The sequence below is a fragment of the Theropithecus gelada genome, chromosome 3 (genome assembly GCF_003255815.1).
Source record: "Theropithecus gelada isolate Dixy chromosome 3, Tgel_1.0, whole genome shotgun sequence".
In the NCBI taxonomy this organism is placed as follows: domain Eukaryota; kingdom Metazoa; phylum Chordata; class Mammalia; order Primates; family Cercopithecidae; genus Theropithecus; species Theropithecus gelada.
The window spans coordinates 98163217-98189116 of NC_037670.1; the positions used below are offsets into that span (position 1 = coordinate 98163217).

The 25900-nt window shown below is 33.2% G+C and overlaps 1 protein-coding gene across 18 annotated transcripts in view; it reads left to right on the forward strand.

Annotated features, from left to right (window-relative positions):
- The window catches only part of DGKB (diacylglycerol kinase beta), an 837327-nt gene that overhangs the window by 355487 nt on the left and 455940 nt on the right, over window positions 1–25900 (forward strand). For all 18 annotated transcript variants that reach the window (XM_025380374.1, XM_025380383.1, XM_025380380.1 and 15 more), the window contains 3 exons: window positions 4507–4623; window positions 12545–12618; window positions 18426–18500. In XM_025380374.1, the coding sequence (XP_025236159.1) occupies window positions 4507–4623; window positions 12545–12618; window positions 18426–18500 (266 nt within the window). The remainder of the gene's footprint in view (window positions 1–4506; window positions 4624–12544; window positions 12619–18425; window positions 18501–25900) is intronic.

Genomic DNA, 25900 nt, shown 5'->3' on the forward strand with positions numbered 1-25900 from the left:
GGAATTCTAATACAATATAATCCCCAGTTAAGATCTGTTGTGCTGCTTGTAGAGTCTACGGATCACAAAACACTGAATTCTATATTTAAAATGTCTACATAGCAAACAAAAATGGTTGATATTTGAAAATGCTCAAATATCAATAACCGTATTTTATATTTTGTAGTTATATGTTCTATACTCTTTCATGACTTTTTTTTTTTGTTAGAGTAGCTCTTTTCAGAGTTTGAATAATTTCTATTGATTAAAGAAACAATTTTCCAACTCTTTGTATATCTAGGATGATTTATCTAGCAGAAGGAAATTTGCCTTAATTACAACAATGTAATTTATTTTGTAGTTTAGAGCCCCAAAACATAAAGAAAGAAACCGAAGGTTAAATGGCAAACACTGTCCCCTATTATCAGAGAGCAATTTTATCCTGAATGATTGTGCAAACTAAGATTGGTGAGCTCTTTCTGAAACTTTTCAATAAGTTCAACATTGGTAATTAACTCTCATAAATATCATAATAGAGGTCTGCCAGTCAGGGTCAATTGACCTCCCAAAAAAGCTAGTGAAACCTGGTGGAGAGGAAATTTTCCAAGGATGCAATTGCCTCCCCCTTCCTGTGCCTCATATAAAAAGGAGAGACAATTTTCTCAATGGAAATAGAAGAAAAATTAAATAGTGATGAGGTTCTCCTGTTTTTTAAGATTTTAGCCTGGATTAATTCCACAAATTCCACACATTTGCATTTTTCTTCAAAGAATTCACTTGGTTTTCTTGATGCGTGTGTCTGTGTGTTTGTGTTTAAATGAATGCTCACCATTTTAGTATTAGCTAGATACTATAATAAAATACACAGACAGATGGATACACTGAGAATTTTAAAAATTAACTTGTTATATGCCTCTGTCTCATATTCTGGATTTCATAAATGAAATCTCATGAGTTGAAAACTCTAGGGTTTTAAAATTTGTTTTTATTTATATATTTATTTTTTGAGACAGAGTCTCACTCTGTCACTCAGGATGGAGTTCAGTGGCACAAACTCGGCTCACTGCGACCTCCACCCCCAACTCAAGTGATCCTCCCACTTCAGCCTCCAGAGTAACGGGCCACAGGTGTCCACCACCATGCCTGACTATGTTTTTGCATTTTTAGTAGAGACAGGGTCTCACCATGTTGCCCAGGCTGGTCTTGAACTCCTGAGCTCAAGCGATCTGCCTGCTTCAGCCTCCCAAAGTGCTGGGATTATAGGCGTGAGCCACCACACCCGCCTGTTTGTATTATTTCTGCTTGCTTATGCTAAAGCAATTGTTTAGTCTCCTGTCCAGCTTACTTAGGGGGCTGACAACTTGGAGGGACATGATGCCATTTAATCAACTGCTATCTCTGCCAGTTGGAGGTTCTTAGAACACAAGAATTGCCCTAGATATATGTGTGGCTAAGAGTAAAGTAATATTAAGAGATAGTTTTGTAGCTCTTTAAAAACATATACTTGCATGTCTTAAATTTCCATTAAAACATGAATATATAATCTGGTGCAAATTTCCAGTTCCATTGTAACTAATGAAATTGAATTTTATTTAATTCTTCAAATGTACGCATTTTATAAATTGAAGGCCAAACAACAATTGTTGGATAATTTGGAAGAATAACTGTATTAAGTTATATCTTTCACATGGCAGATTTTTACAAAATATTGATTCCATGTTTTATATATGTGCATGCAAGAATGCTGGAGTAAATTATTTCCACACTCACCAATAGCATTAAGTTTTTGAACAGCTAACACAAGCTATGTGTTTTCAAATATAAGCATTGAACTTTTCAATTTTAAATATGTTCCTAATGTAACCACTGATTTTTTTTTTCATACATACACACATTTGGAAATACAAAAACAATGTTGATGAGCACCCTAATAGGCAACCACAACTATTTTACATCACTCATAGTAACTTTTATATTGAATACATGCTTTAATGTAGGGACAATATTACAGACTATACATGTTCTATTAAACCTTACACAACTCTGAAAAATAGGTATCACTATCTCTATTTTGCCAAAGCGTAAACCCTCTAGGTTACGTAATACTTAAGTAGTAGAGATGAGATTCAACTCAGGCATTCTGATTCCAAACCTCATCTAATAATTCACTCCTCTTTTACATTATGCCATTAACTGTCTATGAATGCAATTATAATTTGCAAACTTAAAAAGAAGGAACTTTCTTTTAAAAATCAATATTTTTGCCAGAAATTATGCTTATATGAAAGCATATCATTTTTCAAACAACTTGAATTTCAGGAATCCTATTATGGCATCCATTTGCAGCCACACACAAAATATATTCAGTGTTTTTGCACCATGGAATTGCAAGGTAAATGGACTATACGGATTAGCATTTATTTTAGTCAGAGACAATTTCTGATCCATCTAGCCCTAATATATTTAAAAACAGCTTTACTTTCAAAGCTACTTAAAAATGTCTTTCTAGGAATAAATTCAATGCTTGATAGCAGAGAAGGATGATTATACTTTACATATGTATTGTTCTTGGGCGATGATCAGTCTAAATACCCTTACTTGATCACTATACATCATATACACGTAAACATTTCTCAGTTACCCCATACATTTGCACAAATAAAAACAGATCTTTCTAAACTACAGAAATTGAAATGATACTCTAACAAGCAAATATAGGAACTAGGAAATATATATAGCTGAGTAAGTGATAGGAAATGTGTGGCACTAAAGCACTTAAGCACCCATGGCACACATTGCCAATCAATTAGAACAATTTTTCACATTAAGCCTAGGTCCCCAAGAATCCTTCTCAACAGTATGCTTCAAGAACTTAGAAAACTTTTTTAAAAAGTTTTCATTTATTTCTTCATTCATTTATCCTGACTTTTGTTTGTCATTGATTTAGAATCTGATATAGACCAGTGAAACAAAGAAAGTTCTTTTACTTATGGAACTTTAATTAAGATGAAAGAATGCAGGCAATTAAACAAATCAAATACATAATACCTTAGGTTGTAATAACTGATGTTTTAAAAGGGGGCCGAAAGGACTAGAGAAACTTCTCTCTGACATTTGACCACATCCTGAAGTGAGGACCAAGGTCAAGAAATGTGCAGTGGCAAGTTTTCCACCAGACTGAAGAATGTTTGCAAAATCTCTCAATTTAAAGCATGATTGTTATGATCAAGGAACAATGAGGAGGCCAGTGCAGCTGGAGTGTAGTAAAAAAAGGGATGAGTTTGACTTTTGTGTGGAGAACTGAGTGTAGGAAGACAGAAATGGAAGTAGAATGATTCATTAGGTGATAGATAATCCAAGCAAAAAAAAAGATAACGGCTGTTTAAACCATATAATGAGGCAGGTGGTGAGTAGTCATCCAGTTTGAGATTTATTTTCAAGAAACAGAATAGGCAGGAAATTTTTAAACTAATCTTAGAGATTTTACAATTACGTGTTTCAGGCCCTCATGTGGACATATAGAAACAGTATCTGCATATAGAAATTAAGGCTCGGGTAGAAATCAGAACAAGAATTATACATTTAGAAATATTCATAAAAATGAAATTGAAAGCTGTGGGGATGAATGAAGTTACCTAGGGAGTAAGAGTAGATAGAGAAGATGAGAGGTCCAAGGAAGAGGCCAAGTCTTACAGGTTGCAAAGCTGGAGAAGCAATGAGCAAAAGAGACTGTGAGGGCGAAGTTTTGAAGGAAGAGCCCTCAGAGAAAGAAGTGTCCTGGAAGCCACGTGAGGCAAGTTTTCAAAGAGTAAGAAGAGATCAGTTCTGTCAGATACGGCTGAAAGATTTGAGAAGATGAAGACTGACCTTTAGATGTGAAACTGAGATGGACATTGGTGATTTTAATAAATGATAGTTTGTTGGAGTAATGGTGATACAAGTTGATTGGGTTGTGTTAAGAGAGAGTGAAAAGAGAGGAAATAGGAACAGGGAGCAGGCAATTCCTAAAAGAAATTTTTTTACTATGAGGAACAAAGTAATTAGATGGGATGGAATGTCAGTTTTAAGATATATGCTATTTTTGATATAAATAGTAGCTTAAAAGTCCATCATGCAATTAAAAAAAATTTTCAATATTGCACATATTTATAAGCTTTTCTTAGTAGTCAACACCACATTCTTTAAATTATAATCCTATACCCGTTATCTGTATCATTGCATATGAAAATAATCAACTTTAGTAATCCTTAATAACTTTTGATAAAGAGTCACAATTGGGCACATAGGGATAATACAATTTGGTATTCTTTCTCATTATTTCTTTAAATGGTGGTTCGATCATGAAACTATCATATATATTGAGCCAGTTGAAAACAACAGCTTTCACATTATTCACTAGGAACTTCAAATTAGAAAGTTGAGCCTGGGTTCGTACCCATGAAACTCTTCTATTAGTAAAACGACTTAACTTTTTTTTTATGTTATTTTCATTATTTTTATTTTTATCAAAGATTTTCTTTTTTACAGGACAGACAATCAACAGTGAAAAAGGAAAAGAGTGGTTCCCAGCAGCCAAACAAAGTGATCGACAAGAATAAAATGCAAAGAGCCAACTCTGTTACTGTAGATGGACAAGGCCTGCAGGTATGATTTTTTAAATCAAAATTTTACTAGGTTTCACATTTGATACTTCTAGGCTCTCAAAGGGGCATATGTTCAGCTATCAACACATTTGTTTAATCTGCATATTAGCTTAGTAGACTCTTTCAGAAAGATCTTTATTAATTTATCAAGATGTCAGTCTTATGGTTGATTGACAGAGTAACATTCTGGTTAAATTAATCATTTATGAGTTTATCTCCATTTAAACTCAAATTGGCAAGTGATCTTTTGAAAGATTTGCAAATTATTGCTAAATATACACATTTATTAAATGCATAGTGTTATTTATTTACAGGTATACTTTATATCTCTCTATATATTTATATTTAGTGTGGGTATGATTTAAAGAGTCACTTTGATAGCAAAAACGTCTTTAGAAAAGAAGAAAATGAACTCTGAATATATATTTTCTAAATAAATAATTTTTAATAATAAAGAACTTATTGTAATATATTTCCAGCTTTCAAAATTTTAAGTCAAAATTTAAACCCCAAATATATTTCTAGGTTAAATAAACACAGGTAGTCATTTTTTAATACTATTATATAAAAACCTATAAGTTATCTTTATGGTCTCTAGCATCAAGAATGACATTTTAAGACATTGCATGGGGTGAATGTATAACATTTTTTACCTGTATTTCTTACTTCAACAGGAAAATGGTCAATACATTTCACTTAATTTATGACATTGTGGATTTAAGTATGTTTTTCTACTTATGTTTTTGCATTCCAATTGCCTATACTTCAAGTTTCACATTCTCTGGGAATATTTACCAACAATTTAACATACAGACATTATGTCACACACTTGCACTCATTATATTTGATTTTCTATCATTTTTTTATTTCTTACTTTATTTCTGATACTATAGATTATGTCTTTTGTATTTTTCAATATGCAAACACAGTTCAGGGCACATAGTAGATGCCTAAATGCTTGCTTCTTTATCGTCTTGAATATGTCATTAAAATTTAATAATAATTTATTAAATATTGATAACTAAGTTACTGTTTGTTTTTTATATAAAAATCCATTGTGAATAGAAAAGTTTTCATAAATTGTTTAACTCAAATATAAAAGGAGGGAATTCTGAATAATAAAATTATATATTAGAGAACAGAAAATTTAATTATAAAAAAGTAAATCAAGATGTACATTTTGGAACTCATATCCATATTTTAGAAATTTCATAGAAGCTGTCAAAATTTTATTAGCCAAAAATTTATTACTTAAATGATCCTATAAAATTTTTATTGAAAAAATCAACATTTTAATTCAATATGTGGATGGCTAATATTGATAAGTTTAAATTTTCAGCTACTCTGGGTTCCTGGGATGAAATTAATGAAAGGGAAGCCTAATCCTGAAATATAATTGTATTTCACATGACTAGGCACATACTTCTCATCACAGATGGGAAGCATATATCATTTGTTAAATAGGATAGCTTAAGCATTATGATGGTATTTTATACATATTAGCTTGTTTAATTCTCTTAATAAACATACGAGATCAATACCATTATTATTATTATTTTCAAAATCATGTTGATGCTCAGAAGTAAGACAAATTCCACAAGGACACAGTCAGTGGTAAAACCAAGGTTTGAATGAAGACCATCTGACTAGGGTTTATGTGTTTCATTCCCAACATACCCTGTTTCTTTGCTTAAAAATTTTTAACATGTATGTAACTGCTAAACTTTTGACCATGTTGTTCTTCTATGTACTTTTATATTGCTGCAGGCTTTGAGATAAAATTTATGTATGCAACAGAATTTTAACTCCTCTAATCTCAGTTTTCCAAGATTTTCATAATCATATCTCAATTTTCCCAGACATCAAAACCAAAATTAAATAGTACATACAGTGTTTTCAAGGTTTTAAACCTGCATAGTAATATGTTTCATTTTATTTGCTATTTTAAAATGATCTGAAATATTTGACCTTATTACAACTAAATTAGTCACATTAAAAATCTTAGATGATTAACATTCTTCGTGGATGTGTTTCATCTCTCTAGCCAGATAATAACTTTTTATGACTTGCTTTGGCATACAAAAGTGTCAGCTAAAATTGTGAGTGGGACAAGTATAGAAGTCAGCCCTAAAAAAACATCAGTAAGAAAATACCATATGTGTAGTAATAATTTTTTGAATTAAAAAAAGTTGGTATAGAATCGTGTGCAAAAGTCTGTTGTACCTCAGCAGAAAGGACCAAAATAGAATACACATATACAACCACATAGTTTTGGAGAAAAAAAATAAAATAGAGTTCTGGATAGCTATTATATGTAAAATGAAAAAAATAGTAATTTTGTGTTGTATTTATCAACTTTAAATGCCAAAAGGCTTGTTCATTATCAAGAAAGGTAAAAAGATCTACCATAAAATTAATTTTTTCCATGAGCTTTAAAAAATATGTATCATTAAAAAGCATTGAGTTGCAGCCCGGTTTGCATATAACTCAGTGACAGAAGAGATCTACACTGCTTAAAGAAGACTATTAATCATAGTTAAGCACATTCATCTTATTTCTTTCCAGCTAACCAGCATAATGATCAGGATTATTATTTCTAATTAGAGGAAGTAATAGATCATGTATAACCTTAGGATGAGTCTCATTAATTAACCCAAGTCCTAGGGGACTTCAAATAGAGGTGGTTAGGCACTCTGTCTTTGTCATCACTCACACCATAGGTTTACACTTAATATATATGATCAAATGTAATTGAAACTACGACTTCTTAACATGCAAGAGATATAAAATTACAGATGGCTCTCTCACATGTGAACAACTAAGGAGAAAAACAGAACAATTGTTTAAACTGTATTTATGTTGAAGTTACCTTGATCCTAAATATTCTTTGAGAAACATTTCAAAATAAAAGGGTTATTAAGAGCTAACGAATCTAGTTTGTAACACTATTCGCACAAGAAAGAAAGGAGAACCCTTATGCTTAAATATCAAAAACTGAACCAGTGTCTTTCCTCACAAAACTGCCTCTTTCTTTTATCTTCCTTATTTGTCATATTTTATTATTTTAATCACCAAGATGATAAACCATACACCCATGCACTAAATGTAACTGTATAGTACATATGTATGTTAAATTAATTATCTCTATATAATTAATTCACTTCCTTTGATGTATGTGTGTGTACGTGTGTATGTCCTTTGCTCGTTTTAGAATTCTCAACCCTGTTGACTCTTTCATAATTAGCCCTTCATTGACATTCTATCTATCTAAATCCAGAATTATTACTCTACAGTTTTGAACATTATAGCAAACTTTAAACTGAGTATCTCCATATATATACAATGGTAGATAATAAATGATGTAAAATTAGAGCTGAGTAAGATAAGAAGTATCAGGGCTGAGAGTCAGAATTCTCTATAATTTTAAGTACAGTGGCTAGATTAGGCCTCATTAATAAAGTGATATTTGGGTCAAGACTTAAAAGAGTTGAAGCAGTTGGTCATTTGAATATATGGGTAATGGACAGCCCTAAGGTAAGTATATGCCTGGAGAGTTCTAGGGTCGGTAAGAACTGTAGTTGGAGTAGGGTGGGCAAGATGGAAAGTGGTAGCAAGTAATTCAGAGAAGTAATAGGGATGGGAATTTTTAAAGGCTTGAAGGCTTCACTAAAGACTGACTTTTGATCTAAGTGTGATGAGAAGATATTGGTGGGAGGGATGAGCAGAGGAGTTACATGATTGAATGATGTTTTAAAAGGCTTACTCTTATAAAGATTAGATTGCTGGGGAGCCAAGAGTCCAGTAGATTACTGTTGAAGTTATTCAGGGGTTATAGGATGTAGGCTTATTAGGATGGAGCAGTGGAAGTAGAGAGATGTGATGGGATTCTACATATATTTTGAGGAAAGAGCAAAAGATATGCTGATGAATTGACTACAGGGTTTACAAGAAAAATGAGGAGTCAGGAACTTCTCCAATATATTAATAGTTTGGACCATGCAACTGGAATGATGAAATTGCCATTGACTGAGATAGGGGAGCATCTGTATGAATGTTTAGAAGGAAATTTCTGTTGCTGTTAGATATCCAAATAAAAATATCAAGTAGATAGACCAATATGTGAACCTAGAAATTAGAAGAAAGGACAGACATGAATTTGGGAGTGAAAGGCATTGATGGTAGCCATCAGATAAGATGAGATCATTAAAGAACAGTGTGTATATAAAGAGAAGTGATTGAACTGGGATTCAAAACCAGTCTAACTCTAAAATCATGCTCTTTAAATGTACTATTTTTAACTGGCCCTTTATATGATTAAATAAGATTTTACATGATGAATTCTATTCAGTATGGTGGAGAATCCAGCGTGAACAGTCTCCTGGAATGCCCTGCACATCAAATTTATGACCATTCTTCAAGATTTCAACTACCACAGATGCTATAAAATCTTCCTAAACACTCTCTCTCTTCATCAGTTTTTTTTTTTTGTTTGTTTTGTTTTGTTTTGTTTTGTTTGCATGTGATACCATATTACTCTATCTCATTTATTGTTTAACTGTTTTGAAAAGACACTGGGTTCTGTAAAGAGCCTCAAACACAATGGAAGAGTCATGGGAGATTGAGAGCAGGTTCAGGGTTCTTTCATGCTTTAAACAAATCAACTAAGATGTCATCTGTTCTATATGCTGTTCTACTTCAGATGATCCCAAATGCTGTATAAATATGTACTTCAAAGAATGAATAGTTTTAAGCTGACAGAATTTTTGATATAGTTGTGTTTTTGTCTTTCACCTCCTACTCCACCAAAATCTATCACAAAAGGGACACAATATCTTAGGATGGCAATAAACATGTTTTCAGAATAACTGAGTTTTACATCTTATTTCACAATTGTTTCATGAAAGTGACATTTCTAAATTCATAGACAGATTAGATACAGTTCAAAAGAGAATTAGTAAGCTTCAATATAAATTGGTACCTAACTACATTGGTACCTCAGATCCCATTTAGGGTTCATCAGTTGTCCTAATAATAGTTTTTTTCCACAAAACTAGTCCAGAATCATATTAATTTTCTGTTATTGATGGTTGTATTGTGTGTGTGTGTGGTGTGTGTTTGTGTGTGTATATATGTATATATGTGTATATGAGAATGTTTCCATATGTAGGAAATAGTCATGTAAATGGGAGTGGTAGTGATGGAGCAGAATTTTGGCAACTTACTCTCAAGTGGCTGAGGGAAAAAGTTAATTATAGAGTCATTGCAACTTTTCTGTAAATTTGAGATTAAAAAATAAAAATATTACTGTAAAATGTAAAAAATATTAATGTAAGATATTTCCATAAAACTTTATTCACAAATATCAGATGTACTGAGTTTCAGAAACTAATAAAACTATTTATATTCATTTTATCAGTAGATATGTTTTGCATTGCAATACAATGCAAAGATAGTTCTTACCTGAGTGACCTCTCTGAAAACCAGAATCTGCAATCAAGCAGATCAAATTAACTAATTGAAAGACTGCATATAATAAGATCTACAATTTTACTTATCTCATACGTTATATGTTAGGACTGTCTGAAAATGAACTCATACTCAATAATGAGAAAAATATTATATAAAATAATGGTTGCTAATTGATTGATATTATTCCTGTATATCCATATTGAATATTCAACATTTGCCACTTGTGGAATATCGTCATTGTTCTAAGTTCTTTAAATTCACTGATTTTTCAAGTACATTTAATCTGTTTTTCCATTTAACTACTCCTAAAAATTACATCAAGATTTTGTATTTTATTTTGAGATGCCTTACAGACTATAATCTATTCCAGTGGGATATTTGTTCATGACAGTATATAACTTAAAACACAATTTTAATTCCCCTTTACTTAATAATTTATAGTGATGTCTATAGATATTCTAACAATTAAATATCTCAGAAAGACATTTCAAAGCATAGTTTGAAAATAATTTGATATGTTGGACTCAGTATGAATTTTTATATAATCTCATATAGTTATAAAATAAATGTTGACTTTAGGGAGAAAAGGAAAACTCATCCTAATGAGTATTTGGGGTTCAGATTTAATACTTTGCTCATGCTTAAAAACCTATTTACCTTGAGATTCCCATTTCTACTTAGAAACAATTCAAATTGACTAAAAAGTCAACTAAAACTACATCTATTTATTATTGTGTATTTGCTTATGAAAACGTTAGGAGTTTCAGCCTTGTAATAGGATGAGAAATAATGAAGATCGAATGCAGGTTTTTAAATATAGTTTTTTTTTGGTGGTTTTTCTTTTTTTTTTTCATTTTAGTTTTTAATGGGAGGAAGGGGTACCCATTGCAATCTGAGCCACCATGGCTTAAAGATGATAGGCACTTTATATACATTAATTGATAGCACACATTTGGTTCAGGGGAGACCTGGGAAGTTAGTGCAGAAGTTTCTCCTGCTTATCCTTCTCCCAGCTGAATTAGAGACAAATTAGGAAGAAAAAAACTTTGTCTTCTTTGCAATGGAAAGTAAAATAGAAGCAGACACAGTAAATTATAATGAGAGCTAGTTGGATACGAATAGAAAAATTACGAGTATCTCACTCAGTCTTCCCATTTTGGTAATGTGAAGATTTTAACATTTCCCTGTTGCCTATTCTCATTAGAAAAATGCCATTTTACTAAATAAGTGGAGGAAAATATGTTAGTAGAATATTTTAACTTATATAGTTAAACAGGCAGGAAGGAAGGGCATGATATGGTAAAAATTAGTGTTTTTAATTGTCTCATTAAATATTTAAGAATACTTTCTAGGGGAGAAATAACACTGCAGTAAAGATAATTTGAATCTACTTTCAAAAAAGCAGATTGATCCAAAACTGTTCCACTTAGTATTTAGAGGACACAATTAGCTGAATACTTTTGTTATTAAATTTTTTTTTCATCAAACTGTATTTAGATGGGAGTTATATAGGGTTACATTGAATAGGAATACTTTTATTTTTAAAAGTCTATTATTTAACATTGGACTCAGGTAATAGACAACACTTGTCTTTTCCCACCCTATGTAAAACAACTCTACCCATACAAATACGTGCCATCACCTTACCTGCTTTATTTCCCATCGTGGCGTGTTTCATTACTAAATATGTATTTGTTTATTGCATATTTCTCCACTATAATATAAGCTCCATTAGGACAGCAACTTTGCCTTTCTTGTTCAACTGAGAGCTGAGTTGTGATGAAAGCAGTAGCACATGATGTACAGTCAAGTCAATTCCTGTTACCTGAAAGACAGATCAATAGTTAATGGACTCTATTTAGCAGATAGACTTGATTAACTAGCAACCTATTCAGCAAGCAGGAAAAGAAGGCACTGAACAAATTGTGTAGATAAGGACTCTTAGGCCAAAAGGGACCTCAAAGAATCTTATTGAGTTTCTTTCTAGTTCACAGGTGGTTGGGAAGATGGATTCCGCATATGCCTCAAAACTCTCACTTAGGACTCCTGCATAAAAGGAGGGCTCTCTATAAGCTGATCTCCTTCTTTGCTTCTCATCCCTTTTCCCTCGAATTCTGCTTTATTTTGGCTCATTCACTTACTATCTGAAAATTGTAACTTTTGTTTTCATCTTACGGGAATTACAAATGTTATTCCCTCTTCCTGACTGCCTTCCCCTCTGCCCTCTACCTAGATAGGCATGCCTTTCTTTGTAGAGGAAGTTTTCCTGTTGAACACACCACACACACACACACACACACACAGACACACACACACACACGCACACACACACATTGCAGAAAGTAATATTATTGAAATTGCGTATTGGTATTTTATAATTTAGAAATAACAAGGAGTCTTATTCATATATAATAGGCCTAATAATTTTTCCATATATATAACTTTTCTTATAGATCACTCCTGTGCCTGGTACTCACCCACTTTTAGTTTTTGTGAACCCCAAAAGTGGTGGAAAACAAGGAGAACGGTATGTTTTTAAACTAATTTTAGTGTCTATTTCACATATATGTTAAAAAAATAGACAAAACGATGATGTAAAAATGCTTAAAAACAATTATTCCTGTCTGCTAATTTTAATGCAAAATAAATGATGCTAGCATGTAATATGTTTATATGATCTTGTTTTTAGGATTGAAATTTTAATACAATGGCCTTTTGTAACTATTTTTATTATTATAGCTCAGGTGTTTGAATTATCTCTACCCCACCTATCACCCCTATCACCTAACAGAGAGTCTGGCTTCATAAATACTGTTGAATGAAAACTGGTTCTCTAAATGGTTACCAAGATGAATCCAGGTAAATCATAACTCAGTACTGAGGAACAGAATTTATACCCAACTCCTAGGCAAAATATATTATAATGATTTTATTCATGTGCTTTTTGGAGAACATGATGCCATATTTCCTGGAGAAGTACAATATATTTAATCTGAATACTAATGAGTTGCATTATCAGATATTTCAGCATTCTGGCTGATAACATTTTATTTTGTAATGAATGAATGATTAAATTACATTATTTAATACAAATATAAAAATCACTACATTGAAGAGTAAATCTTATGTCTTACTAAACATGACATTCATGAACAAAAATGCAGTTATACCTGCCTTAATGCTTTTTAGATACCTCTCCTAATCTCAACCAAAATAAGCAAGCAGATGAAAGCACTCATAACAAACATGACAATAGTATAACAAATTTCCTTTGTAGTTCACCAAATAGCAAAGTTGAAATGTTTCCATGAAAAAAGTAATTTTTTCTACCATTTAAATTTCTAGCTTTCTTTCCATGAAATGAAGAATGCTTTTCATTATTGAATCAACGAAACATTGTTGCTTTAAAGAGTGTGAGATTTTTATCCGAGCACTTTGGGAGGCTGAGGTGGGTGGATCATGAGGTCACGAATATGAGACCAGCCTGGCCAACATAGTGAAACCCCGTCTGTACTAAAAATACAAAAAAATTAGCTGAGCATGGTCATGGGCTCCTGTAATCCCAGCTACTTGGGAGACTGAGGCAAGGAGAATCGCTTGAACCTGGGAGGTTGCAGTGAGCCAAGATCGTGCCACTGCACTCCAGCCTGGGTGACAGTGTGAGACTCTGTCTCAAAAATAATAATAAAATAAAATAAAATAAAAAGTATAAGATTTTTTTCTTTTCATCAATATCTAGTTATATTTTACACCTGTAAACATGATAGAAAATATTTTAAATAAATAATGTTTTAATAATTAAAAATATTCCCAATGCTTTATTAAAGGGAATAGTTTTACTCATAAAATAATAATTAAATAATGATGCTGAAATTACTTTCTTCTTTACTACTTACGGTCTGTTAGCTATATATATTATTGATAGCTTGAACAAAAAAGAAAACGTTCCACAAATAATTAGATGAGACTTAAATCCACATTGGAAATTACAGAAAATTGAAGCTTGAAGAGAAAATTAAGATAATATCTCAAATTAAGATAATAGGAATCATGTAGAATGACCCTTAATTGAATATTTGCTTTCCCTTTCTGCCAGTACATATAAATAATTTTCCCTAAATTAAAAAAATACATATACATATGTATAGTTACACTAAAATCTTAAGGAAATTAAACTTACTGAAGGCTTCAACTTTGAACTCTTCTCTATACACATCCACTTGTGTTTTGTTCTTTATTCATTGACTGGGACCACGCAAAGTCAAATGTAATGTAAATATGTTTTAAAGGTGATCTGTTTTGAATGCAAACATAATTTTTCTGCCTGCATTAGAGGCACCTTTCACAAGGTGATTCCATTCAGTGTTTTCTTTTCCAAATTTCTTGGCTTTTTTAACTTTGATGTTAGACAAGTTGCAAAAGGTCACAGAATCATAAATCCACATAAAGTTTTCCATATCAGTCAATAAGTCTGAAAATGTTCACATATGTGTTCAGGCAGCAACACTGAGTTGAATCCAAACTCTGCTAGTGACTGGGAATAAGAGGCATAAGGCACAGTCATGCAGAGAGGCAGGGACATAAATAGATCTATTGCAATACTATATATTACAGGTTAAACTAGAAATGTTTAAAATAAAAGTTCTATTGAAGTTCAGAGAAAGAGATAACTATCTCTGAAGACCAAGAAGTCTTTAGAGAAGAAGTAGCTTTTGTATTGTTTCTTATATGATAGATGTTTGCCCGATGAAAGAAGGAGAAAGACAGACTTGTGAAATGGCAGGGTGTCAACCAAGAGGAATTTACCAGGATGACATTGTAAAGAGAAAGAGGGGAAAGATGAGAGATAAAGTGTGGCTGAATTGTGACAATGTCTGAATTTTATATTGTGAACAACTGGACACTGGCATAAACTTTACATCATGGATAAGGCATGACTGTATTTAGACAATAGTATAGAGGAGGGCTGGGTTGCCAAGAATTTTATAAAGCTGGTGAAAGAACTTGAAGACCTTAACTAACGCAGTGGGATAGAATAGCCAGGTTTGATAGGCATTTTTTAAAGTTTGTTGCCAAGGACAACATTAGATAGGGTATTTCCTAGGTTTTCTTTTAGGAAGACACAGAATTGTCCACTAGTAAGTTCATGTGCCAGGGAAAAGAGGGTATTGAGAACAACTCTAGGTGATATAAGCTGATATTACATACTGAATTTGGAGAATTTTATCAGTAAATATTATAAGAAAGTGTTTATAAAATATATAATCATATTTTCATATGTGTATAAAACCAATTTAGTAACCTAAATATATCCCTTAACTTAAAAAATATCTTTTTAATTTCAACTTTTATTTTAGATACAGAAGGTACATGTGCAGGTTTGTTACATGAGTATATTATGCTCAGGTAGCAAGCATAGTACCCAACAGGTAGTTTTTTTCATATCTTCCTCCACTCCTTCTTTTCCCACTCTGGTAGTCTCCCATGTCTATTGTTCCCATGTTTATGTCTGTGTGTTCTCAATGTTTAACTCCTGCTTAACGTTGCATGCAGTACATGCAGTATTTGGTTTTCTGTTTCTGTGTTAATTCACTTAAATCTCCATCCACATTGCTGCAAAGGACATGATTTCATTCTTTTGTAATGACTGTGTAGTATTCCATGCTATATATGTATGGCATTTCCTTTATCCAGCCCACCATTGATGGATACCTAGGTTGATTCCATGTCTTTGCTCTTGTGAATGGAACGGGAATGAAAATAGAAGTGTATGTATCTTTTTGGTATATGGTGTGTTTTCCTTCGAGTTTACACCCAATAATGGGATTGTTGGGTTGAATGCTGGATCTGTTTGAAGTTTTTTTAAAAATATTCAAACCATTTTCTACAATGGCTGAACTAATTTACATTCACAACAACAGCATAGAGGCATTTCTTTTTCTTTGCAGCCTTGCCAATATCCACTGGTTTTTGACTTTTTAATAATAGCCATTCTGATTGGTGTAAGATGGTATTTTATTGTGGTTTTAATTTGCATTTCTATGATGATTAGTGATGATGAACATGTTTGCATATGTTTGTTTCCTGCTTGTATGTCTTTTAAGAAGTGTCTGTTCATTTATTTTGCCCATTTTTAATGGGGCTATTTGTTGTTGCTTTTTTCTCATTGATTTAAGTTCCTTATAGATTCTGGATATTATGCCTTTGTTGGATGAGTAGTTTGCAAATATTTTCTCCCATTCTACAGGTTGTCTCTACTCTGTTGATGGTTTCTTTTGCTGTGCAGAAGCTCTGTAGCTTAATCAATTTCTGTTTTTGTTGCAATTTGAGGACTTAATAAAAATGTGTTGCCAAGGCCAATGTCGAGTGGGATATTTCCTAGGTTTTCTTTTAGAAACGCGGTTTGGGGTCTTACATTTAAATTTTTAATCCATGTTGAGTTAATTTTTGTATGTGGTGAAAAATAAGAGTCCAGTTTCATTTTTCTGCATATGGCTAGCCCACTATTCAGTAACATGTATTGAATAGGAAGTCCTTTCCCTATTGTTTATATTTGTTGGCCTTGTTGAAGATCAGGTGAAGGTTTGTAGCTATATTTCTGAGTTTTCTATTCTGTCCCATTGGCCTGAGTGTCTGATTTTGTACCAGTACCATGCTGTTTTTGTAATTGTAGCCTTATAGTGTGATCCTTCCATTTTTGTTCTTTTTAGCTTAGGCTTAATTTGGCTATCCAGGCTCTTTTATTGGTCACACATGAATTTTAGAAGACTTTTTTTCTAAGTCTTTGAAGAACGACATTGCTAGTTTCCTAGAAACAGTGTTAAATCTGTAAATTGCTTTGGGCAGAGTAGCCATTTTAACGATAGTGATTCTTCCATAAGTATGGAATTTTTTTCTTTTTTCGTTTGTTTGTGTTATCTCTGATTTCTTTCAGCAGTGCTTTGTAGTTCTCCTTGTAGAGTGCTTTCACCTCCTTGTTTAGTTGTATTCCTAGGTATTTCATTTTGTGTGTGTGTGGCTATTGTAAATGATATTGTATTCTTGACTTGACTCTGCCAGGATGTTATTGAATTGCTGTTGATTTTTATACATTTATTTTGTGTCCTGAAACCTTGCTAAAATTCTTCAGTTCTAGCAGCCTTTTGGTGGAATTTTGACAGTTTTCTGAGTATAGAATCATTATCAGTGAAAAGAGAGAGCTTGACTTATTTTCTTATTTGGATACCTTTTATTTCTTTCTCTTGTCTAATTGCTCTAACTAGAACTTCCAGAACTATGTTGAATAGGAGTAGTGAGAGTGGGCATGTTTTGTTCCAGTTCTGAAGGGGAATGCTTCCAGCTTTTGCTCGTTCAGTACGATGTTGGCTGTGGGTTTGTCATAGATGGCTTTTACCATTTTGAGGGATGTTTCTTTGATGTCTAGTCTATTGAGGATTTTATTTTTAATGAAATGATTTTGTATTTTATTAAATGCTTTTTCTGCATCTGTTGAGATAATTATATGGATTTGCCTTTTAATTCTGTTTATGTGGTGAATCACATTTATTGATTTGTGTATGTTGAACCAACCTTTTATCCCAGGAATAATGCCTAACTGATTGTGATAAATTAACTTTTTGATGTACTCTTTATCTCTTTACTTTTAGTATTTGTCTAAGCATTCATACCATGTGAGATATGTGCATGCATAGAAACATTTTTTATTGCATTTATTTATAAACATTGTTTTCTTTCAGAAAAAAAAATTATTTAATACATGCTGCTAAGACAGTTTAGCAATTTTGTGAGATGACTGGTTAAGATCTTGTTTATATGAAATGATTAGGCCAGATGAGGCTACATTCTTTGCTTACATGTACATATATACAATATACCATCCCATTTCATATAGACGATAGATAATTTTCAGATCTATTAGAGATCTGTAGAGGACAAAGTATTCACAAGGATTTATTGAGAGAAGATATTTAAGCAATTTTATACTGAAATATTTTAAAAATATGTATTTATTTGAAATCCAATTAGCTAAATAATGTTCAAAAGAGGGTTAGAGAATATTCTAAATTCACATGCATATTAAGGATGCAAGCAATATTTCTAACTTATGAACTATATTGCCTTAATAGTGACAACTAAACCTTTTAAAAAACCCTTAGTTCCTATTGAGCTGTTGGACTTCTGATATTATTGATTCAAAATTTAGTAAATTGATAGAATCTTTTATTAAATTATATAATTAATTGCAACTATATATATTTATAACACTGAGAGACATTACTTATTTTAAAAGTGTTGAATATTATTGAATTTTTTCCCATATTTTCACTTTTATAGAATTTACAGAAAATTCCAGTATCTACTAAATCCTCGTCAGGTTTACAGTCTTGCTGGAAATGGACCAATGCCAGGGTAAGTCCAAGAATAATATTATTACCATTAACTCAATTAATGTTAATTAATTAAATAAGCTGCCTGACATATCTAGAAATAATGTTATTTGAATACAGCAGCATATTAGTACATAAAAATGAAATATCAACTACATAAGAGAAACCAGTGCAAATACTGTTTTTCCAAATAGTCAATTTCTAGCAGATTTTTCTTCTTTCTAAATATGGTGAAGTAATGCTCCTTATTGTACTAATAATGATAATAATCACACACACAGAGAGAGAAACTAGCTGAATGTTAGTTTGAACACTGCCACACCATGTATTTGAAGAACCACTCTCTTTTTTGTACTTCTTATATATATTAAAAAAAAAAAGAGAGAGAGAAAGTAAGCTAGTTAGCCCATTTATGCCTAGTGTTCCATTACTGGAACACTAAGCATGTAGGAGTTATTTATATCCTACAGCTCAAGGTCATCACTGAGATCTGATTTTTAAATTCAAGTTAAATTTTAAAAATTGCAACCTCCAGCATAAATGGGTTAATGAAAAAATAATTTATGATTTATTACTTACAAAATCTAATCGCTATTACTCTCTTATAACATACTTCATTGTTAACAGGTAAGATCTAGTAAAATAAAATATATTTTTAAACATAAATGTATACTTTTGATGTCACTAGTATGCACCTATACAAATCATCATTAACTTGATTTAGTTAAATAATTAATGTCATTTTCTTTCATTGACCTCTTTTCTTTCTATCAACATGAGGGTAAACATTAGACCACATGAAGTGGACAGAAGCTCTATAAGCTTTATGCATGCTTCATATTTTTTTTAAAAAGCCGTTGATTTAAAATAAGTCTTACATCTCATTCTCAGGAACCAGAAACCAAATATTTTAATTGTATGCTTTTAAAAACTCAGAATAAAATTTGTACCATAGTGTCTGATACAAAAAATACATTCATAAAGTATAATTAATTAGCATAGCTTTCAGTATTATATTCAGCTCTTTCTTCTACTGCTTTGCTGCCTGCTGTCTGGGATCAGTTTCCCAATGCTGAGCAGCAGTCTGCAGAACCTCCTTCCTGTAGATGACAGGCTCACCACAGAAATTCAGTTCAGAACAATGTCTTTGTCAAGCTCCACACTCCAGAATCTAGAGGATCATGATCAGACTGTTGGCTAAGTGAGCTGGCTGCATCCAGGAAGTCCCCATATAGATAAAGCCACGCAAAAGTAAAGTATTGTAAACTCAGAAGCTCAGTCAGAATGGCTCTTTTTCTTGTCCTTTAATATTCTCTGGAATTCAAAAAAGTAGCTCTTCTGTAGAATTAGGATATTGTGCATTCAAAACTGTTGCCATTCCAAGACCCCTGTAAGTTGAATCAAACTAAGTTAATCCAGGATTTTCCTGTATTTCATAGTTAAACAAGAGGTCAAATGGCTCTGCTAATTACAAGCCTTATAGTTTAACCTCTGTGTGACTTCATTATCTTATCTGTAAAATGAGCATTTGTGCCTGCCTTGTAGGATAGTTGTGAAGTTAAATGGGATAATGCCTATGAAGCAAATAACAATGTGCTTACCGCATAGCATGTCCTCAATGAATGTGGCTTATTATCCATATTATTTGTACAAATATGAATTAATAATTAATAAAAACATGACTATTGTGTAGCTCTATGTAAATACATTGGAATAAATTTGATTTTAGCCCTGTTCTCTCATTTCACGTTTTTCCTACTACCCTTTAAATACGTACTACATGTTTCCTTCTACTCTTTCAATTCTAGGCATCCTATTATCTTCTGCTCTATCTTAACATATTTTAAAAATGAAAGTAATATATGTAACTGTAAAAAGCCTACACTACAATAAATATTATTTAGAAAAAAATTTAACGGTCCCACTTTGAGCACTACTACTCCTCAGAAATTAGGAGTGATTGTTTGGTGTATCTTACCAAACAATCTAATACAAACATGTAAATGAGCATATTCCTGTCTGTCTATACTATATTTATACACACACACACACACATATATGTTGGAAAGATAGGTAGATAGTTTTTTACATAACAGAATATAGATTTTATATTGGCTTGCAACTTCCTTTCTGTACTCTAAAGCAGGTGATACACATTGTTCCATTTCAGTAGATATTGATCAGTTTCATTTTTCTAACTGCTGCATATTCCATAATTATGTGGGCCATCACATTACTGATGAATATTTAGATTGCCTGTGTTTTACAATTATTACCAAATATGCTACATCAATATCTATCAATTTATCTGCATATTCTTGAAAGTATGTTCAAATATTTTTATGGAATCAGTGGCTATGGGTAGAATTGCCTGGCTGAAAATATTCAATGTCAAAAGTTTGTTTTAAAAAATGAAGTTAAATATTTGTGTTGAACTTTTAGCTTCATCTTGATCACCATGAGAATGTCCTGTTTGCCTCTGATACTGATGCCCACACTGCATCCCTAGTGTCAGACTCAGACTTCTATTAGAGAGCTAGTCTTCGTTTATCCTAAAGGCAAATGCCACAGGTAGTTGCTCAGAATGGGGACTCTGACCAGGCTATGATGTTGTCCTTTCTTTGAACCCAGTGACTGATCTCCTCCCAACCCTGTTTCTAGCTGTATTGCCCCTCATCATGCTAAGAGTGTCCTATTGCAGTGATTCCCTTTTAATGTATGGCTTTAGAAGTTGCTCTATTTCATAAAGTCTCCCTATTACTCTGATACCCTTGGTGATTTATACATTTTAGTTTTATCACTGTTTCTAGTTTATTAATTTTCCAATGCTAACAATAGATTTTTTGAATGCATACTCTTTTAAGTGTAGTATGCATTTTATCTATCACTTTAAACCTGCAGTTATTCATTCTTCCAAATTCTTTTAAATTTTTTTTTCCTTTTTACCACACCAGATTGATGTATGATTTTGGTATACAACTCTTCTTTTATCCCAACTTTATTTTTTTCAAAAACTTTGTTTATAAGAGGAAATAACTTTCTTGAACTAAAACTATTCCTAATCTAAACTTTCTGGCAAATACTGAAACTTATTGGGCATTTCATTTTTACCTTTAATTATTTTTAAAACAGAAATGGGTGTGTATTATGTGTTTCCATTCTATCTCTTTATATAAATCATCTCTCCCTGATCCTGACTATTCTGTTTCAAGGTGTCTGAAACAATAGTCTATTTCAAATCATTGTTTCCTTCCTAATGGAACATGTTGTGATATAATTGAATACATTATTTGGAGGTATAGGTTAGCTAGAAGAGATGAAATATAAAATATAAATTACTGTTGGGTTTTACATAGCAATATGTTTTCCTTCACTACATTAAAATACGTATGTATAGCTCTAGCTGTACACCAACTTCACATGTTAATGTGACTTATGAAAAGTTCATATCAAGTTTTTTGTATACTTGTGACATTACTTTTCCCCTTCTGAGTCTAATCTTCATGAAAATACAGATGGCCTATTCTCACATTATTTCTAAAATTTTAAGTGAGAAATAGGAAGTACTTATTGAATTGAAATAAAATACAAGTTAACTTTAAAATATGTAAATTATTTTTCAGATTGATCAGGATAATTAAGAATAATTAATTGTTTGTGAGAAAGCTCCTCTTAGAAATCTTTGCTTTTATCTACCTGAACTAAATACAAAAGACACATATTTTAAAACTATAATGCAACAGTCAACCTACAGATTTACATATTTCAAATATCATGCATATTTCTATAGTGAAACTTTGGAATACATTCTCCTATTAAAATAAATGTATAATTTAGAAAATGCATAACAGACTCCACAGATTTCATTACCTTCTTAATTTAAAATATCATTTTATATAACCAAATTTCTACCATATTTTATTTAAGTAAAATCTCTCTTGAATCCGAGCTTATGACCTTTTACATATGCTTCTTGTTATGAAATTATGACACAGAAATGAAGAGAATCTTCAAAAGGCTAAGGAAATGTTCATCAAAATTTAATTGAGCGCTTTTGCAAATTTCAAAAATAAAAATTTTTCTTTACTAATATAAAAGTGAAGCACTCAACTCTGTCCTTCTTATGATTAATCATAAAATAAAATGCAGATGATTCTGCAAGCTCTCCCCCAATTAAATGTGTAAGCATAATTCTGATTCTGCATTGGTCACTGGAGTGATAGAGTTTGAAAATTGATTCATGCTTCTAAATTAAAGATCTACAGATTAATAAAAGTAACAAAAATATGTTACCACAATTAATAAAGTCACGTAATTGCTTGTCTTTCACACAAATTCCCCCCTTGAGTCATAGTAGGTTTTAGTCACCTTTTACATGCATCCACAAATGCACTATGATTTTAAAGATGTTGAAAAGTCTAATTTTTATTATCTCTCTCACCAACAAAGGCCAAATAGCAATTAGACTAGAGATCTACGTGTCACTGTTTAAAGACTATTGCCTATCAAAATTGCTGAAACACTCTAAAGAAACAAACACGTTCTGAATTGGCCATTTGAAATGCCCGGTTCATATTTGTGTATGTGCTTTAACTTGTGTTTTATTCTGTTCTGGCTGCTATAACAGAATCCCTTAGACTGGCTAATTACAAAAAATAAAAATAAATGTATTTCTCACAGTTCTGGAACCTGGGAAGTCCAAGATCAAGGGACCAGGAGATTTGGTATCTGCTAATGGCTCACTTTTTGTTTCCGAGGTGGTGTCTTCTTGCTTCATCCTCTGGAGGGAATTAATGCTGAGTCCCCAGAAGGCAGAAGGGTAGAAAAACAGCTGGTTAGTTTCCTCAAGCCCCTTTATGAAGGCACTAATCCCATTCATAAGCGCAGAGTCCTCATCACCTAATCGCATCCTCAGTACCCCACCTCCTAATACTATTGCATTGGGCACTAAGTTTAAGCATTAATTTTGGAGACATATGAATGTTCAAACCAAAGCATTCTGGACTGGATCCCCCAAAATTCATGTTCTTCTTACATACAGATGAATTAAATTAATTCCATCCCGATAGCCCCCAAAGTCTTAATTTGTTTTAATACCGACTCAAAAATCTCTAATCCGGAGTCTCATCTAAGTATCTTCTAAATCAGATATGGATGAGACTCAAGATAGGATCCATCCTGAGCTAAATTGCTCTTCTGCTGTACCCCTGTGAAATCAAACCATTTCTGTTGTTTATAAATTACCCTTTATGGACTTTTAGACTTTACAGTCTAAAGTAGTTTGTTATAGCTGCCAGAATGGACTGAGACAGAATTGGTACTGAGGATTGAGGTGCTAGTGTAACAAATTCCTAAAAACGTAGATGGTGCTATAGAATGGGTAGAGGCTACAATATGGAGGAGGAGGAGGAGAAAGAGGAAAGAGGAGGAGGCAAAGGAGGAGGAAGAGGAGAGAGAGGAGGAGGAAGAGGAGGTAGAGGAGAAGGAGGAGAGGTTGAGGAGAGAAGAAGAAGAAAGAAGACCATAGAGAGAGCTTCAGTCTTAGAGATTGCCTACGTGGTTGTGAACAAAATGTTGCTAGAAATATGGATAAGACAGGCCATTGTAATGAGGTTTCATAGGAAAACGAGGAACAAGTTATTCGCAACCAGGGGAAAGTCAATCCTTGTTATGAAGTGGCAAAGAACTTGGTCGAATTTTATCCATGTCCTACTGTTTTGTGGGGGGTTGAATTTGAGAGTGATGAAATACCACAGTGTGATACTTGTTAAAAGAAACCTCTAAGCAAAGTATTGAGGGTGTGACATGGCTTCCCTTGACTGCTTATAGTAAGATGTAAGAAGAGAGAAATGAATTAATGACAGAATTTGTCATCAAAAGGGAAACAAAAATTAAGGATTTGACAAATTCTCAGGCTGACCAGTTTGTAAAGAAAGAGAAAGCATGTTCACAACAAAACACCAAGGGTGTCACCAGTGAAAGTTGGATGAGTAGATTAGTATGTCTAGAAGGAATCCAGAATGCTATTCATCAAAACAATGGAAGAGTGGCCCTGAAAATATTTCAGAGATCTTCAAGGCTGCCACTCCCATCACAGGCCCATAGTGTCAGGGTCTTGAGGAGGGAAAGGCTTCAAAGGAGGGATTCAGAGCACCTGTGGGATCTCAGGGCTCACTTCCCAGAGCTGCCTCAAGTTTCTGCTCAATACATTCTGGTCCAGCACTCCTGGGCCACTCCATCTGTGGCTAAAGTGAGCCTCAGTGCAACCAGGGCCACCCTTCAGGAGACAGAGGTGGTAAAAGTTGGCAGCGTCCGGCTGGTGCTAACTCTGCAGTCACAGAGTGCAAAAGCTGAGAAGGCATGCCTACATCTGCCTAGATTTCAAAGGATGGAGAGGTCCTGGAGATCCCCAAGCCCCAGGCAGAGAACTGCTACATGGTTCAGGCCCCTGCAGAGAGCCTCCACTAGGGCAATGCCTAGTGGAGCTATGGGGGCTGGGCCACCTCTGAGACTCCAGGCTAGTAAAGCCAGCCCGGGAGAGCTGTCGGCATTTAACTCTAACATGTGAGAAACGTAGTGTGGGCTTCACACAGCAAAGCCACGGAAGGAATGGGGTTTTCTGGAGCCTTAGGGGCTTAAACTCTGCACAGTGTGTCCAGAAGGCAGGATACATAGTCAAAGCAGGTTATTTGGTTTTTGTTTTTCCCAGTTTTAAGAGTTAATGTTGTTTGCTTTGTCGGGCATTGGACTTACTTGGGACCTGTTAATCCTTTCTTCCTTCCTATTTATCCCTTTTCAATGGTATTGTCCATTCTATCATCCACCATTGTATTTTGGAAGGACCTAACTTGCATGATTTCACAGGCCCACAGCTGGTGGGGAATTTTCCTCAAAATAAATTGTACCTTGAGTGGTAACTCTATGTGATTTAGATGATGGTGAGAGGAGACTCTGGACTCTAGACTTTTTAGTTGATGCTGGAAATTGTTAAAACTTTTAGGGCTCCTGGGATAGAATGGATGTATTTTACATAACAGAAGAATGTAAATTTTGGGAGAGCAGAGGCAGAATGCTATCGTTTGAATACTTGTGTCTCTCCAAAATTTATGTTGAATCTTAATCATGAACGCAATCATATTAAGAAGTGGAGCAATGAGTAAATGATTAGCTTATGAGGGTTCCACCCTCATGAGTTGGATCAATGCCCTTATAAAATGGCTCAAGGGAACTAGCTCTCTCCTTTCCCTCTCTACTGCCATGTGAAGACATAGCATTCATCCCTCTGCCATGAGTGGATGCATCAAGAAGGTACCATCTTTGAAGCAGATAATAAGCCTTACCGGACAACAAATCAGTTGATGTCTTGATCTTGGACTTCTCAGCCTCCAGAAATGTGGGAAATAAATACCTGTCATTATAAAT